At 38.0% G+C, this 18,043-nt stretch overlaps 1 protein-coding gene and 1 pseudogene across 1 annotated transcript in view; both read left to right on the top strand.

Annotated features, from left to right (window-relative positions):
* Positions 1-16,505, top strand: part of SKP2 (S-phase kinase associated protein 2) — a 37,572-nt gene extending 21,067 nt beyond the window's left edge. Inside the window, exons 7-10 of the mRNA XM_077116977.1 lie at positions 510-640; positions 6,036-6,087; positions 6,242-6,349; positions 14,630-16,505. Of these exons, the coding sequence (XP_076973092.1) occupies positions 510-640; positions 6,036-6,087; positions 6,242-6,349; positions 14,630-14,843 (505 nt within the window). The 3' untranslated portion in view covers positions 14,844-16,505. The remainder of the gene's footprint in view (positions 1-509; positions 641-6,035; positions 6,088-6,241; positions 6,350-14,629) is intronic.
* On the top strand, positions 10,410-14,700 carry LOC143647225 (FYVE, RhoGEF and PH domain-containing protein 4 pseudogene; annotated as a pseudogene).
* Positions 16,506-18,043: the final 1,538 nt, after the last annotated feature.

The raw sequence follows: 18,043 nt of genomic DNA on the forward strand, positions 1-18,043 counted from the left end.
ATCCAACAATTTATTTATAACATCTCTGTTGATGGCTCATCTGTGTTTGTTTTCTAAACTCTCCTGGGTGTTTGAGAAGGGAAACATAGAGGCTAGAATTTCTAGCTCTGGTCCTGAAATGAAGTTTGTGCTGGCAGGGCAGAGCACAGAAGAGTGCTTCTTCCCTTCATTTCCAGTAGGTGGCATTGTTCTCTAAGGCCTCTGCTCAGGTTCCCTGGCAGTTTTCAGGACAAAACTGGGGCATGAGAGCATATCAAGAAGAAAGAAGACAGTTTCAGGTGAGCAAGGGTAGCTGCTTAAAGAAGCAGGAGTTCTGTGTATAAAATAGTAAGGAATCTATAGCTTTGTATTTTCTTTGCAATTTTAGACAGTGCTTTGAACTGATCACTACCTGGTCAGTGTGACAAATTTCTTTATTTTGGGGCCCTCTTTGAGCAGGGCATCATTTCCTGGAAAATTTGTTCCTGTGAGCTAGTTTTAGCTTTCCTTTATATTCCTCTTGTATGCAGATTGGATGAGCTGAACCTCTCTTGGTGTTATGACTTCACTGAAAAGCATGTGCAAGTAGCTGTGGCACACGTGTCAGAGACCATCACCCAGCTGAATCTTAGTGGCTACCGAAAGAATCTACAGAGATCAGGTAAGACTACCAGTCAGGACTCTTGGGGCCTTTAACACACCAATAGCAGTAATAGGTTTGATTTATGGAGCATCTCCTAAGTGTTACTCTATATTAACTTGTCTTGTTTAATCCAGTGCATGCATTATTACTGCTACTTTTCAGATGACGTAGCAGCTGATCAGAAAGGTTAGGTAAAGGAAGACAACTGGCCAAGGGGGTAATGATTTGAATCAAGGATCTAGAAATAGAAACCCTTTATACTTAAACACAATTTATTTTTAAGCAGGAGCACATTTTGTATCAGCTAAATTTTCAGTATCTATTTTTATATAAAAATAAATAAATGCTATATTTGGGTAGAATTAAGCAGTGGTTCTCAACTGGGGGCAGTTTGGCCCCCAAAGGAACAAAAATCTCTAGAGACATTTTTGATTGTCATCTCTGTGGGAGTGCTGCTGGTATCTAGAAGCCAGAGATGCTGCAAAACATCCTACAATGCACAAGATAGTCCCAACCACAAAGAATTATCTAGTCCAGAATGTCAGTAATTCTGAGATTGAGAAACCCTTCCATAAAGGTGTAAGTTTGATTTTACAACCTTTACTTAATTCGAAGTACACGCTAAAAGAACAGTGAAGTTGTTTGCATGAACACAAGCAATTGAAATCAGAGGTCATGACGGGTAATAGTCTTTATACCCCTCAACATTCAATTGTGCTTTGTTTTTTTTGTATAACACTGAAAAAATGCTTGGCTTGCAAAGTGCTGCCAATGACAAGTTTGTAAATGGCTTCACCTTGGTATCTCAGGCTAACATTCAATCTACAGTCTGCACAAAAGCTGGTGAGACTCACAGTACACGTTAACTCTTTCTTGGTGTTTTGATGTCGGTGTATTAGCACATTTGAGTGCAGGTGGATTGTTTATTATAGGGTTTTTAATACTTAAAAAGATGTGACTCAAACATTTGCAGAATATATCTTCTTAAAGTTGAAGTGTTATTTGAAAACTACTTCTCCAAGACATGATTTGTCCCTTTCTGAGATGTTTCAGGCTGTAGCAAATACTAGCTAGATTCTCATGAGTGGCCAGGAATTTGAGTTCTATTTCCATGCTTGGGATCCCTGCCATTTCCAAATGGTTACATTTTAGTTAAAGTGAATACTTTCTTTAGAGGTCTGTAAAGTCACATATAGATCTCTTACCACCTGTGTCACACACACACAATATTCCTGTTCTATATTTTATCCTTTAACCACAGTTTTAAATCTGTTTAAGTAGTATATGTACATTATCAAAAATATGTAAAATAGAAAGCAAAGAAAAATCACCAATAATCTACTAACATCTTGCCAGTCTTTTTCTGCATAAAATGTTTTTTTTTAAGAAAATGGGACTTTTTCTTAAAAGATAGAGTACTTCATATATTTTTTCAGAGACACCCATTATTTCCCTACATCACATCTTCTTTATTTGCTATATGATATTTCATCATGTAGATATGCAATACCATATTCTGCCATCTCCTTCTGATCGTTATTAGTCTTTCCATGTTTCCCATTTTATAAACACTTGGTGATGAACAGAGACAAATCTTTGAGTGTATTTTTAAGGATGGATTCTTAAAAGTGAAATTGCCAGGTCAAGGATTAGGCACCTTTCTTAGGCTTTAGATAGCATTTTCCAAATGGCCTTCTGGCAAACATCCTCTTTAGGTCTGAAGCTCACCGCTCTTAGTTCTTCCCTGTTCATTATCACGGGAAGGGAAAGCAGGTCGTATGTACATTTCTTTCCCATATCTGAATTTCCCACTCACTGTTTTTTTTGAGTTTTTCTGGAATCAACTCAGACCCTTAGTAGCTCTGGGATATAAGGTTAAAAACTCTGCTATAGGCAAACTGTTGTTAAGTTTGTCAAAGTTTGGATTAAAACTCTTGTCTTTTTTCCTCTGAGAAAAAGAATGAACAACCTGCTGATCGAGTTTTTGCAAGAATAGCACGTAATAAAATCCTGCTTGCCAGACACATTCAGGCCAGGGATAAAGAGGCTGAGTGTAAGCAGAGTGTTGGTTTACATAGTTATATAATGAGAATCAAAGATTTATAAGTTCACATAATTAATAGTGCACACATCACATAGAAGATAATATGGATTTAGTATTTGCTCATGTGTTGGTGCCAGGCTGCCTGCATTTAAATATCTGCTTTGCCATTTACTGGGTTGCTTAACCTCCATGTTTCCTCATCAGTAAAATGGAGATCCTAATACAATCTCCTGCTTGGGGTTATAATAAGGAGTGAATGAGTTCATACATGTTTAGCACTTTGAACAGTTCTTGGCACGTAGTGAGAGCTCAGTGATTGTTGGCTGTTAATGTTGCTGCCATCCCCCTCGCCACTTCCCTATACAGCTCTGAATTAGGTTTTGGAAGGCCTTGCTTTTGGTCTTAGATTTAACCTTGACTTTTCTAGCCAAAATTGCCTCTAATTTACAATAACAGGTTGGATTCTATGGTTTTTAATATCCCTTCTAGCTCCAGTGGCTCTTCAGTTTGTGTAGATTTAGATGGAATGGTCAAGGAGAAAAGCTCTCTGTGGAGGTGACACTTGGGCAGGATAGTGGTTTGAAATCTGTATGTATCCCAGAAAAATGTGTTCTTAAATCTAATCCATTCCTGTAGATATGGACCCGTTGTAGGTAGTACCTCTGATGAGGCCACTTCAGTTAAGGCATGGGCCAGGATGGGCCTTAACCCTATTATTGGAGTCCTTTATAAGTGGAATGAAATTCAGACAGAAAAAAGCCACAGAGGAAGGAGCCAGAAGCTGAGCATCAGCGGAATCTGGCAGGAGAAGAGGGACCAGGAGATGTTGCCATGTGTCTTACCACGTGACAAGTAAGGACAAAGAATCACTGGCAGCCAGCTCCAGAATGTTTCAGGCTTCCAGGAGAAAGCATTGCCTTGGGGACCCCTGGGTTTGGACTTTCTTTTAGCCTCAAAACCGTGAAGCTTAATACATTTCCATTATTTAACCCAACCTGTTTCCTGTTATTTTTTGCTTGAGCAGCTCAGGAAACTAAAACAGACAGAGGCCAGAGTGAATGAAGAGCAAGCCACGTGGACATGTGAAAGGAGAATATTCTAGAATGAAAGGCTAGCGAGAGCAGAAAAGATGTTGAGGTGGGAACCAGTGTGTGAGAGGGAATGAGAAGGAGAGTGATAGGAGAGGAAATAACCAAGGACTCTCTAGGCCAAGGCAAAAGCTTTGGATTTTTTTTCTGAACGAGATGGTAAGCATCAGAGTATTTTGAGCAGAGGAGTGATCCGATGTGATTTACCTTTTAAAAGGATCACTTTGCTGCTGGGTTGAGAAAGGCTGTAGGGGAGCAAGTATGGAAGCAGAGAGACCAGTAGGAGGCTCAGGTGAACATTTGAGGGTCTCAGTTTCCTGGGTGCTCTGACAAATAGCAACAGGAATTTATCATCTCAGGGTTTCAGGGGCTAGAAGACTTGCTTCCTCCCAGGCGTGGTAGCATTCTGGTTGTCCTGCAGTTCTTAGGTTCACCGGTCTTGGCATCACATGGTGATGTGCTCTTGTTTTCATTGGGGTTCTATTGACTTCCAGCTTCCACGCTTCCCTATGGCTTTCTCTTTATAAAGCCTACGTAATAGGGTTAAGACCCACGGACATTCAGTTTGGCTACACCTTAACTAAATATAACGTCTTCAGAAGGTTCTATTTACAATGGATTCATACTCCCAGAAACGGGATTAAGATTAAGAACGCGTTTTGTTTTGTTTTTTTCCTCCTGGAAAAAATAATTCAGTCTACCACGAGCTGGTAAAAAACGATCAGGTTTTGAGCGAATTTAACAGGGATTTGGTAACAGATTGAGTGTGGATTCTGAGAAAAACAGTCAGGTATGACTCCAAGGGTGTTTCGCATAAACAATTGGATAACTAGAGTTATCACTTACTGAAACAGGAGAGACTTTAGGGAGAGAGCAGATTCATGGACAAATTAAGTATTTGGTTTTAGTTGTAAGTTTGAGGTGCCTTAAGCAGCCAAGTGGGTATGTTGAGCAGGCATTTATAAATTTAAGCAGGGAGGAAGAGAGAGATGTGGCAGAAGCTGTGAGAAAAACAAACAAAAAACCTCAAACTCTAATCACTTGCAGTGTATGGGAAGATCTGCTTTATTATATTTCATCAATTCTGAGTATTACATAGAATATTTTTTCAGTAGATGGCTGAAAAGTAGCATTTCTAATTTTCATTTGTGTTTCTTGCCCCATTTTTTATTCTGTATGTTCTGCAAATTATCCATTTACATTCTTTGTCTACTTTCTATTGTTTAAGGTTTTTTACACCTTATATAATACCATTAATTGTTTTATTTTAACATGATAGAGTCTTTAAAAAATACTTTTAATGTATATACCACATTTTGCTTAGCCATTCATCTGTTGACAGACATTTGGTTTGCTTCCATCTTTTGGTTATTGTGAATAATGCTGCTATGAACATTGGTGTACAGATGTCCATCCGAGTCCCTGCTTTCATCTCTTCTAGATACATACCTTTAAGTGGGATTGCCGGGTCATGCTGTTTAACTTTCTGAAGAACTGCCAGACTTTTCCACAGCAGGAGCATCTTATGTTATGTTATGTTATGTTATGTTATGTTATGTTATGTTATGTTATGTTATGTTATGTTATGTTATACTATATTATACTATTATATTATTAAATACACTTGGCATTAATGTGGTACCTTTGTTACAATTGATGAAAGAATTATAATTGTACTATTAACTATTTTAACCTGATAGAGTTTTTTGTTTTCTTTTTTTTTTTTTAACTTTTGGGGTTTTCTTTTACATTTAAAAAATCTTTATCTATCCCAAGATCCGATGAATGATTACCTATATTTTTGCATTTATAACTTTTAAATATATGCAAAACTTTTTTGGATATCTGATATGAGTCTGGAAGGTAACTTAATTTTTCGCAGTGTGGCTTTGCCTCCACTGATTTGAAATACCATCTTTATGTTATTCGTTTATATATACTGGCATATTCATTTTGCTTTTTGCTGTTGTGAATGAGACTTTTTCCCTCTTATTTTTCCAGCCACTTATCACTGATACATAGATAAGCTATGGATTACTGTCAACTGTCATTTTACACAGTTCTTTTAATATTTCTGCTAATGTTTCAGATCGTTCTCTCAGATTTTCTGGGTGGAAAATCTGACATGCAAAGATTATAATTCCGTTTCTTCTTTCTCATAGTTGTGTGACTATAATTGCATTGTTCCAAATTTCCAGCACAGGGTTAACTGATAGTAGTGATAGCAGATAGCCGTATTTTGTACTTCATTTAATAGTGACTTGTGGTTTTTTTTTCGTAGATGTTTCTACCTTAGTTAGAAGATGCCCCAATCTTGTCCACCTAGACTTAAGGTATGATTTTGTTTGTTTATTTCAGGTCAAACGTTGGAAAAAACATGACTACTCGTTGACTGTTGCATTAAAGAAACTATGCAGTAGACTGTTCTGTCTTCTCTCTAGGTTTGACGGGTGGGTTTTTAATAGATTTTCTTCTGCTTTGTTATAGTGATAGTGTCATGCTAAAGAATGACTGCTTTCAGGAATTTCACCAGCTCAACTACCTCCAGCACCTATCACTCAGTCGATGCTATGACATAATACCTGAAACTTTACTGTAAGTGTTTTTTGTTCTTAAAGTTAGTAGAGGGCAGGAACCCAAAGATACTCCATTTGATGTTACTATCCATTATTATTATTAGCAGATATTTAAAACTTAAACATCAATATTAGTGTACTATAAACTGATGAGGTAAAATCAGCAAAATAGAAAACCAAGGCAGAATTTTTTGCTTAAAATGCCTGGTAAAATTGAGTTGACCAAGATAGTTCACTAAATATCTATTATTTAGTCATTAGTAGATTTAAATATCAACATACTATACTAGTAACTGTGGAAGACTTGGAAAAAAAACAAAACAAATCAAAGAAATGAAGAAATCCAGGCAGCCCAGAGTATAATTGGGCAGGAAAACCCAGGACATTTCTTTATTGTATTTTTTTTTTTTTTTTTTGGTCTTTCCCACATGTCCTGAATTATTTCAGATTTTCCATTCAACCCCAATTAGTTCCAAAAGGTTTTTGCTCTATCTAAACTTACATGTGGGCTCAGAGGAAGAGTGATGTCAGTCCTGGACGGTCAAGGACTAGGACAAATGGAAGCATGTACATGGGATATATCCTAAGAGTTCAGTTCCCTGTTTGAACAGGAAGAAGACTGAGGTCTAAAAAGATGAAGTAATTTCCCCAAACCTGCCTAGCGAGGTTAATGGCAAAGTGGGGTGTAGCCGCTGGTCAGTGGCAAAATAGTCTGAATCTAATCTTGTGGTTCATTACAAGGGCTAATTTTGTACCTGTGCAGCAACTTCTACATCATCGCAGAAGTAGAAAAAAAAAGATAGTGTGGTCCATTGTTCTTTTAGGTAGGCGTGTACGCAAGTCTTCCTGGGAATAATATCATCTCTTTATTCTTAAAAAGGTTTCCTTTATTACAACCCAAGAGTTTGGAAAATTCTTCCTAATGTCAAATGTAAATGTATAGCAATTTCGTTGAAAACCTTAAGAAGTCAGTACCTGGGGTTTGGTTATGGTATGCCCTGAATGAGGCTCCTGAACTTGTTTAGCTCACTATCTAAGGAAAGGTAATTTAGCTTCTGGTACTACCTAAGAAGGGTGGTGTATTTGAAGAGAGAATTGATTTAGTCTTCAAGTTATTGGTTTGAATTTTGTAAGTTAATTTCAGGAGTTGATGAATAAGTCAGATGTTTTGGTTGTACAGGGTTAGCTAGTGGAATTGGAAAACTAGGAATTAGATATTTTAATTAATCATTTTAATTAATCTTGGGGATCAGCTCCTGAGCTGATATCTCATTTGTAAAAGCACTGCTTAAAAAGGGATTTTAGTATGTACTTCTGTTCTCTGTCAAGTCATGGGGTCTAAATTCATATATATGAAACTCTTAATTAAAATCACCAGCCTTCCTCTCATTCAGAACTTCTGTAGGAGCTTCTTGCTTCTACCCAAAAAGATTTCTCTCTCATCTTTTCTTTTCGGTCCTTGCCATCCAGACTCCCTTGGGAGTGCAGCGATAATTCTCTTCTGGTTACTTTTCTTAAGAGAATCGATTCGTATGCCTTCCTTTTGTTCTTCTCTCCAGGGGGAAGGAAGCTAAGCAGGTGAAATCCAAATCCTTTTTCTAAAGCAGAAACTAGAGGAAGTCTGTGAGCCCTCACATTTTAATATTTTTATCCAGTGGGTAATAATGCTTGCACAATAATCCTTTCAACCAGTGGGATATGATGGTTGAGAGTATGTGCCCTGCAGTCACAGACTGAGGAGTGAACTCTAATGCCATTATTATTATTCATTTGTCTATATCGTATCTTGAAATAAAAGAAATAGAGGCATCAGGAGTTTGGTGACAAGTCAGATCGCCAGAGCAGAACAAAAAGGCTGCTGTCCTTGAACTTTTAAGGTAAAAGGGTATATTTCTTTAAGCATTATCTAAAAAGTATACTTATTTACCTTGTAAACCCTTAAGATGAGTTAGCTGGTACCCTATCCTTAAAAGTTTCTCAGGATAAAATTTCTTCCCCCTCCCCCCCGCCGTTTTCAGTCATTCTTCTAGCTGATTTATTTGAAATCCATGATAAAAATTCCATAATTTCCAGAAACTTAAAACTTCAGATAGTTCATAGGCCAGATTAGTCCTGAAACCCAGAGGTGCCTGTCTCTCCAAGAACATCAACCAGTTCCATCCCCCATCCCATATTGTCAGTGCCCCTTTGCAGCATGAAGAAAGTTAGAATGGGCATAGTCCAAGTATCCCTAAAAATTGGGAGAAGGATCAAAGGAGAAGGAGGAGTTATAACAGAGAAGTTAGCATTTAACAAATGAGTATTTTATATTGATGCTTCTTTTAAATCTCCAGTGTCTTACAGCAGCTAGAAGGAAAAACCTGAAATTGTGAAATTGTAACCCATTCCAGACTTTGAAATCTGCTCTATAAATACTTGTTAAAATGTTCTATGAAATTCATTGCCTTTTGTGTATATGTTATATTTCACAATTTTAAAAAAATGTTAAAAATATTTAAAAAAACAAAAACAAATTCCAGGATTCCTCAGCATTGATTTCCAGAGAGCCATCTGTGCTAATGAATTTAAACCATTTATTTCTGATTCTTGAAGTGAAAAAATACGAGTCTTCCTTCTGTAACAACAGTGCTTTAAATACTTGGAAAACTAGCTTTCTTTCCTCAGGACCTCTCCCCATTATATTTTTTCCCATGCTCCTTAATTTGTCTTATTCCCTACATATAAACTTTCTTCTCATTATTCTGCATCTCATTCAAATAGGAAACCCAAGCTGGAGACAGTAAACTGATCTGAAGTTAGGAGACACTAAAACTTTCTGTGGTAGGAGAATCTGTTAAGGAATTTAACCTTTTATAAGGAAAACAGGATTGTGTAGATGAGGTAGGGCATAAACCCGTGGAAGTTTTATGAATATATGTTGCTTACTAAAATTAAAGGTAAAGTACTTAAGATATTACTAATGTGATTTTACATTCTTAAGTTAGAAGTAATGGCTCCTACATTTTTTTATTTCTCTTTATCATCCTTTAGTTTGCTTTTCAGCCTGCTTGAGAAAGTGTAGTTTCAAAGAGATGTTTGGAAATTTTAGTTGCACTGTAGATGATGCATATACTAAGAGGCATGGGTTTTAATCACCTCCTTAAAAATCCAAGACTTTTTTTTTTTGACTTGGAAACTCATCCTTCATCCATTATTCCATCTCATATAGCTCACTCCCTTCTCACATATAACACCACTATATGTTCTGATCCTGGTGTGATTTCCTTCCTTACCATATGTCTCTCTCACACTTTGTTGCAAGAACATTGACTATTCTGCCATCTGCTCTGCCTCCTTTTCTTACTCCCACTCATGGTTTCTTCTTTCAAATATTAACCACCATAGAGTGACTCACACTTTGGTTAATTTGGATATCCCAGAACCAAAATTCTTATATACTCAGATTTCTTGTAAGAGGGCTTCAAAATTGGGGCAGGATTGCTATCATCTTAAGTGATGATAAGTATAAACTTATATATACTGTGATATTTCTGTTTTATCACTGTTTCTACATTCCAGAATATAGTTTAGTTTAGGAACAATAGCAATTTGTTCTTTCTGGTTTTCTTTTATCTATTGTGACTTTCACATCTTATCGTCCATTATAAACACCAAGCTTACTTATTTTATTTGGTTAGTACTTTTATGTTTTATATCTTTCTAATTTCAAATTACCCTTCATCTTGTATTCAGCAAAATACTTTAAACATATCTGGCTTTTAAGCTACTTTATTGAATGAATTATAAATACATTTAGAAGGGTAGTAGGAAGACTGGAAGAAAACGCTAAGTATGAAGGTCTAAGGCCAGCTGAGTGGTTTGGGGTCTGTAAACACAAGAGATATCAAGAGTTTTGGAGCCCAGCCACTGCAGTAGAGCATCAGGTGAATGCGGGAGCCGCAGCCACCGAGGCGTCACGGCTGTCGCAGAAGGAGCCACTGCGAAACTCTCGGCGCGCCCGGGGCGTCCAGGGCACGAAGGGGCGACTAGGCATTTGCGGGAGAGAGGCCGGAGCAGCCCCAGAGTCCCCCTCCAGAGTCGCGTCGGGCCTGGGCATGCAGGCGACGCCCCCCGCGGTCAGGTCAGTGCTGAGAAGCCGGCCGAAACAGCCAGACCAGGGCGGGGGAGAAAGCCGAGCCGCGAACGCAGCAAGCAGGATGAGCGGCGAGGGCACCTACGACTTCAGGCGGACAGCGATTCGGAGGAAGTCCAACCCCTCCTATCTGCCGCCAGGGGCTCCCCGGCCCTGGAGCAAGCCGTCCTCTCACCTGTCGCGGGTCGAGATGCCTGTCCCCAGGAGCCAGGTGCGCACGGACGCCACAGGCAGCAGCATCTGTCCAAAGATCATTATAATTCCTCCTTGTGTGACAAGCAGCACAATCACACTGATCGATCGGAATGTATCTGAAGAAGAGGCTCAGGGAATAAATGGAAAAGCGCCAGCGAAACACTCAGCTGCAAGTCCAAAGCCACAAGTGCCTCCAAAGCCATTACATCTGCAGAATTCACCTTCGTCCAATATACACCAAACCCCCAGACATAAAGCTTTATCTAGTGCAAAACCAAGGATGGAGGAAGTTAAACCTGCCTCTGCTTGTTGTGTGGCAAAAGAAAAACCCAGTAAGGTATTAGATCTCATCAGTCACTTTGAAGGAGGCAGCTCATTATCAAATTATAGTGATTTGAAGAAAGAACCTGCTGTGAGCCTAAATGAGCCTAGAACCCCAGGGAGGCATGGATTAACAACCATCCCTCAGCAAAAGCTCCTTTTCCTGGACCCACCACGGGAGCAGGGAAATGATACAGATCAAACTCAGGGTATACAGACTTTTGCGGCCAATGGTGTAATGGCGGCACAAAACCAGACGGAATGTGAGGAAGATGAAGTGGCCACTCTTAGCCCAGAGACTCCTATTCAAACTTCTGAACTCTTGTTTGATGCTAAGTTGGTAAATGGGAAAAAAGATGAAACTACCGTTGATCGTGCTTCACCTACGACAAGTAACTGTGATGGAAATGCTTCTGACAGTGACTGCAGGACTCCACATATAGACCTACTCACATTGGAAGAAGGAGGGGAAGAAACAGACACCAAAGCTGTAGAAGAGAGGGAGAATGGGGAAAGCCCTCTGGAACTGGGACAGCTGGATCAACACCATGAGATGAAGGAGACTAATGAGCAGAAACTTCACAAAATAGCCAGTGAACTTTTGCTCACTGAAAGGGCTTATGTCAGCCGACTTGACCTTTTGTATCAGGTTTTTTATTGCAAACTATTGGAAGAAGCAAACAGAGGCTCATTCCCAGCAGAGGTGGTGAATAAAATCTTTTCTAATATTTCATCAATAAATGCCTTCCATAGTAAATTCCTATTGCCAGAGCTGGAGAAACGAATGCAAGAATGGGAAACGATCCCTAGAATTGGTGACATCCTTCAGAAATTGGCGCCTTTCCTTAAGATGTATGGAGAGTATGGGAAGAGGTTTGATAATGCAGTGGAATTGGTTAAAAACATGACAGAGCGTATCCCCCAGTTCAAATCAGTGGTTGAAGAAATTCAGAAACAGAAGATCTGTGGGAATTTGACTTTGCAGCATCACATGCTAGAACCTATTCAATGGATACCCCGGTATGAGATGCTCCTTAAGGACTATCTAAGGAAACTGCCCCCTGATTCCCTGGAGTGGAATGATGCTAAAAAATCACTTGAAATTATTTCTACAGCAGCAAGCCATTCTAATAGTGCAATAAGAAAAATGGAGAACCTAAAGAAACTCAGAGATTTATGAAATGTTGGGAGAAGAAGAAGACATTGTAAATCCTTCAAATGAATTAATGAAAGAAGGACAGATCCTCAAACTAGCTGCTCAGAACACATCAGCACAAGAACGTTACCTTTTCTTATTCAACAACATGTTGCTGTACTGTGTGCCAAGATTCAGCTTGGTGGGCTCTAAATTCACAGTTCGAACTAGGGTTGGCATTGATGGAATGAAAATTGTAGAGACTCACAATGAAGAATATCCACACACTTTCCAGATATCTGGGAAAGAGAGAACACTGAAACTGCAGGCCAGTTCTGAGCAAGACAAAGAAGAATGGATCAAGACCCTTCAAGAGACTATTGATGCTTTCCATCAAAGGCATGAAACCTTCAGAAATGCAATTGCAAAGGATAATGACATTCACTCAGAGGTTTCTACTGCTGAGCTAGGGAAAAGAGCCCCAAGATGGATCCGAGATAATGAGGTAACGATGTGTATGAAATGCAAAGTCTTTCCATGCACTGACCAGGAGAAGGCATCATTGTCGAGCATGTGGTTTGTTGGAAGTGTTCTGATTATAAAGCTCAACTCGAATATGATGGTGGTAAATTGAGCAAAGTTTGTAAAGACTGTTATCTCATAAGTGGGTTTACAGAAAGTGAAGAAAAGAAAAGGAAAGGAATTTTAGAGACTGAATCAGCAGAGGTATCTGGAAACAGTGTGGTGTGCAGCTTTCTTCAGTATATGGAAAAGTCAAAACCTTGGCAGAAGGCTTGGTGTGTGATCCCCAAGCAAGACCCTCTTGTGCTGTACATGTATGGTGCTCCACAGGACGTCAGAGCCCAGGCCATCATTCCACTGCTGGGCTATTTGGTAGACGACATGCCAAGAAGTGCTGACCTGCCACAGTTTCAAACTGACTCCGTCCAAGTCTGTGCACAGCTTTGCTGCAGACAGTGAGGAACTGAAACGGAAGTGGCTGAAAATCGTCCTATTAACTGTCACGGGTGAGACTCCAGATGGTCCAGATGAGCACCCAGCTCCCTTGGACAATCATCCTGAACTTAAGAAGAAATCGGAATGCTGAACTACAGGATAAACCACTATGTGGGGGTCTTAAAATTTACAGCTTAAGACATTCCCAGGTCTCATTAATTTCTTAGCACTTTATGTTTAAAAATATAGGCTCATAAGTACATCTTTTGGGGACTGTTTTCCCATATTTATATACTCTCAGTGAAATGGATGTGCAGACCCTTTCCACTGATAAAGTTATGAAATAATGTGAAATATGGAGCATTTTATGAGCTATTCCTTGAATATGTAGTTTCATCTTGAGGAGAATAGTATCATTTGACGCTATCACTATCAGGTTAGAATGGGCCACTTTCATTAAAGGAAAGAAATAGGAAAAAAAAAGTTTTGGAGCTGGGGACTGACATGGTCTGAACTGGGCTCTTGGATGCTGGTATGTAGAATAAGTGGGAAGGTAGAAAGATTGAAGGCAAAGTGACAATTGAAAGAATTCACTGACACTGTGAAAATATAGAGGATGCTCCTAATTCTAGGTCGTTGATGTGTTCATTGATCTACAGTGGGATTTTGTTGAAATTCCAAAATAAATGTTCCCTTTTCTGAGACTTTGTACTGTGTGTTCCAACCTGGAACAAATACAGATCAGAGAGAAGAATTTCTAGGCACATAGATCTGAGTTAAGAAGACTGAATCATTACCAAAAAGTGTTTACTTTAGGGAAACAGCCTCCCTTTCTTGTGAACCAGGATTTCACTGTTGATAGAGTTGTATTTCACTTAATGTGGTAAGAAGAGGGCTGGCTTGTCTGTGACAGGAAAAAGTATAATGTGTTGAGAGGTGCAGTGGCTATTCCTTCTATAAGACTGTGATTGGTCACCCCTTTTCTCCATTTACAACCGTCTAAATAACTCTGTCTAATATCTTAGGTGAAATCACTTTTAGGGTTCAGCAAATTTAATGGATGTCTTGACTGTCAGCCATTATTAAGAAGTTACCATCAACGCTATTGACCTGTCCTTTTGAGAGAAGGAACCTCATTCAGATAAAGGCCAAGTCATTTCCTTAAATTGGATGTATCCTCTGGGGATTCCAACTAATACCACTAAAAAAAAAAAATGTATTTTTACTGTCATTACCTTACATCACTGTAAAATTTAATAGTGGAGAAAGGAAGCAAATATGGTTAGATTTAAATAAACCTCAGAGGTTATTTGGTTGTTATGAGCCTCATTGAACAAAATGTACTGCTGTGTTTCCTACGGCCATGTTGCTCAAGTCATGACTTGTGCTTTCTGGTTTGATTCACCTTCGTTATTTTCTCAAATCAATTATTGCAAATTACATTTTGAGGTTGCATTTTATAGAACATGGTGCAAATTGTAAAAATTGGGTCATGTAACTCTGAGTTGAATAGTTTCCATAGCTACTGTTACTCTGAAGGTCTCTCTTTTCCTTTCCAGTGAACTTGGAGAAATTCCCACCCTGAAAACACTACAAGTTTTTGGAATTGTGCCAGACGGTACCCTTCAGCTGTTAAAGGAAGCCCTTCCTCATCTACAGATTAATTGTTCTCATTTCACTACCATTGCCAGGCCAACTATTGACAACAAAAAGAATCAGGAGATATGGGGCATCCAATGTCGACTGACACTGCACAAGCCCAGTTGTCTATGAAGTATTTTTTTGCAGGATGGTGTCTTTTCTTTTATGTGGGTCAGAGAAAATAGGCACGAAGCCCAATTGCTGGAGCCTTTGACCCCTTTCCTTCTAGATTTCCTTCTGCTTTCACTCTGCAAGTGCATGGGCATTAGAGAACTATTGAAGAGAGAAAACTATGAAGTGTTGCTTGTTTGGGGAATTACTATAAAAGCTTTGACACTGCCATTTCCTTAAGAACTTAAGTTAGAAGGCTTTTTGAAATTTTAGGAAAATGAGCCTGTATTTCAAGGTTCCTTTAAAGAGTAAAATTTGGACCACCTCTTCCAAGTGTCCTTATTAAGTCTATTTAGAACCAAGCTATAAATCTTGACTGATAAAGTTTTCATAGCCTATATGCTAACTTAACTTTTTTCTATTTAATTTTTCAGTATTGTTTTATAAGACTTAGATTGGAAGAACAATAAGCTATTTGTATTATGAGCTGAATAGAGAGACTTGTAGCATAGTAACACTTGAGGCAATTCTTCTGGGGAAAAAAAAGGAAACTATGCATTTTAAGTTTGACTTATAGGTTTGAAATTAGGTCCCTGGCAACAGATATTCCTGCCTGTGTAATTCATCTTAAAAACCATAAAGCAAACAAACAAAACCCCAGAGTCAGTGCAGAATTTAAAAGCACAAGAGACAGTTTTCTCAAATGACATTAATTTCAAGTATCCTTTAATTAGCATAAGGTATTATGTTCCCAGAATTCTAAATTAGTTGTGGAAATATAATTGTGGTTTTTAATTTCTGATCAGATGATGTTAACATGGATTCTTTAGCTTTTAAAATGGCTTGCTTTGTTTTAGAAAGGTGATATTAACCAATCAGTCCCTATTTTTGAAATGTACAAAGCAAATTGTTGAATAGAACACTGAATTGAAGTATTCCTTTATCACTGAGGTTCTTGAGGTTATTTTTATCTTACTCTGGAATCAGGAATTTTAAATTGCCTTTTTTTATTGATGTCTTACCACGATTGTTTGAAACTACCCACTTTATAAAATTACTGGACTCCCTAAGAGCATCTGCAGGTTCCTTTCATTCAGAAATACACATTAGAAGCAGGTATATCATCTGTGCAGTTTTAGAGAAGTAATCCCTATTTGCACCTGTATAAAAGTTAAGATTCAGGTGTTAAACCTTTTGATAATATCGGCGCTTTAAAAAAAAAAAGCAGTACAAAGCAAATAGATGACATTATTAACGTTTATTTACATCGGTGACCTCCCAATGTGTTCAAAATGAAGCAGTAAAACCAAAACCCATCATTTCTATTACATTAATTTTTCTTTTTATTTTAATCATATTTTTCAAATATGAAAAACAGTAGCATGAAGCACCCTTATCTGCTGAGCTCTAAGGAAAAACATTTTGGAATAGTATTGTACAGGAAATGATTATGTTTCAATTTATTAGTAGTTTAAAAGTGCTAAATACTACTTGAAATTATTGTTTACAGATAAGTGAAAAGAGAACTGGTGATAGGATGTGGTTGGATGGTAGCTTCCAAATGGCATATGCCCTCAGATATATACTTCCAAACTCAAGTCCAGCCATAAGCTATTTTGCTAAGGTGTCAGAGTAATCTGTATTTTTGTATGTGATTTCTACTTTTATAGATTTGTTTTGAAATAAAACACACTTTTATAAAAATAAGCACTTCAAATGAGTTGTATTCCTTTTTTCTTAAGTACTGCGGTTAAAATTATAAAGCATACAATAATGATGTGCCATTTGGCTGAGAGCACTCCAAATAAGGCTCTTCAAAACAGCCCCAAACTATCCTTTTTGCCCCATCTACTTCATATGCTTTGGCCAAACTAAGATGATAGTTTTTGACAAGGTGCTAAAGACAGACTTATTATCTTTAAAGTGCTCCAAAAGCAATAGCTTATTTATAAAACATTTGAAATTCAAGTGGTTAAAGTGAGAGTCAAGTACAATCAACAAAATTCAAGAGTAATTTAGATACAGGACTAATCAGCTTATATGTAATATATATATATATTCAGAAACTATTTGGGAGTTCAGCCTATGTCCAGAGGTCTCCAGGAATTCATTTCCTTTTGAATCCATTCATTAACATGGTAAAATAATGATTCTAACTGAACATCACCCAGTCCTGTTGATCCTTCTTTTATATTATTAGTACTCTGACTCTGTTTTTTTTAATTATGAAAAATGTCAAATATATGCAAAAATAGAGAATATGATGAACCCTATCACCCAGCTTCGACAATCATTAACTAATAGCCAATCTCATTTTATTCATGATCTCATTCATTCATGTGCCACCCCCCCCATAGCTTATTTTGAAGCAAAACCCAGACCTATAATTTCAAAACTAGTATATTTCTTTAAAAGGTAGGAACTGTCTTAAATTCTGAAACAGCAATTATCAGGATGGCATTGACATTTCCTGATTGGCTCAAATGTTTATATGTGGTTTGTTTTGGTCGGGCTCCACATTTAGTCCACAAAATGTCAGCATTTGGCTGACATTCTCTTTATCTTTGGGATTCCTTTTTTTCCTTGCAATTTATTTATCAAAGAAACAAGGTCATTTATCATAAAGCCCATGTTGGATTATACTGATGTCATCCCTGGAGCATGACTTAGTAGGGCTACTTTGTCCCCTGGAGCAAAAAGCTCTAGAGCAGAGATGATTTTCCTCCTCAGGAGACATTTGATAATAATTAAAGACGTTTTTATCAAAATTGGGGAGGTGGTGCTGGCATTTAAAGTGGCTAAGGATGCTGCTAACCATACTAGGATACAAAGGACAGCCCCTCACAACAGAGTTTTAGGCCCCAAATGTCGAGTACCAGTGTTGAGAAATCTTCATATAAAGGCTTGAACTTCTCAAATTGTGTTCTATTTTTAGCAAAAGGATAATTGAAGGTAGTATTACCTTCAAGAGAGGCACATGTTGGTGGGCTTTTAAAAACTTTTTATTGCTGTCACCTTACACTCTTAGGTGCTTCATTCCTCACTCACTCATGCCCTATCCATAATTTCCAGAGCTATTATATGAGGGATACTCTGGCTAGGTGAAAAATTTTTATTTTGGGGTAGAGGACTTGTATCTCTTTTATCCTGTGAACTCGATTTCAATCCAAGTTTTACTGAAGATTTACAGTGTGAAGAGTACTGTGCATAAACAATGGCAC

This window comes from Tamandua tetradactyla, chromosome 9 (genome assembly GCF_023851605.1).
Source record: "Tamandua tetradactyla isolate mTamTet1 chromosome 9, mTamTet1.pri, whole genome shotgun sequence".
NCBI classification, from domain to species: domain Eukaryota; kingdom Metazoa; phylum Chordata; class Mammalia; order Pilosa; family Myrmecophagidae; genus Tamandua; species Tamandua tetradactyla.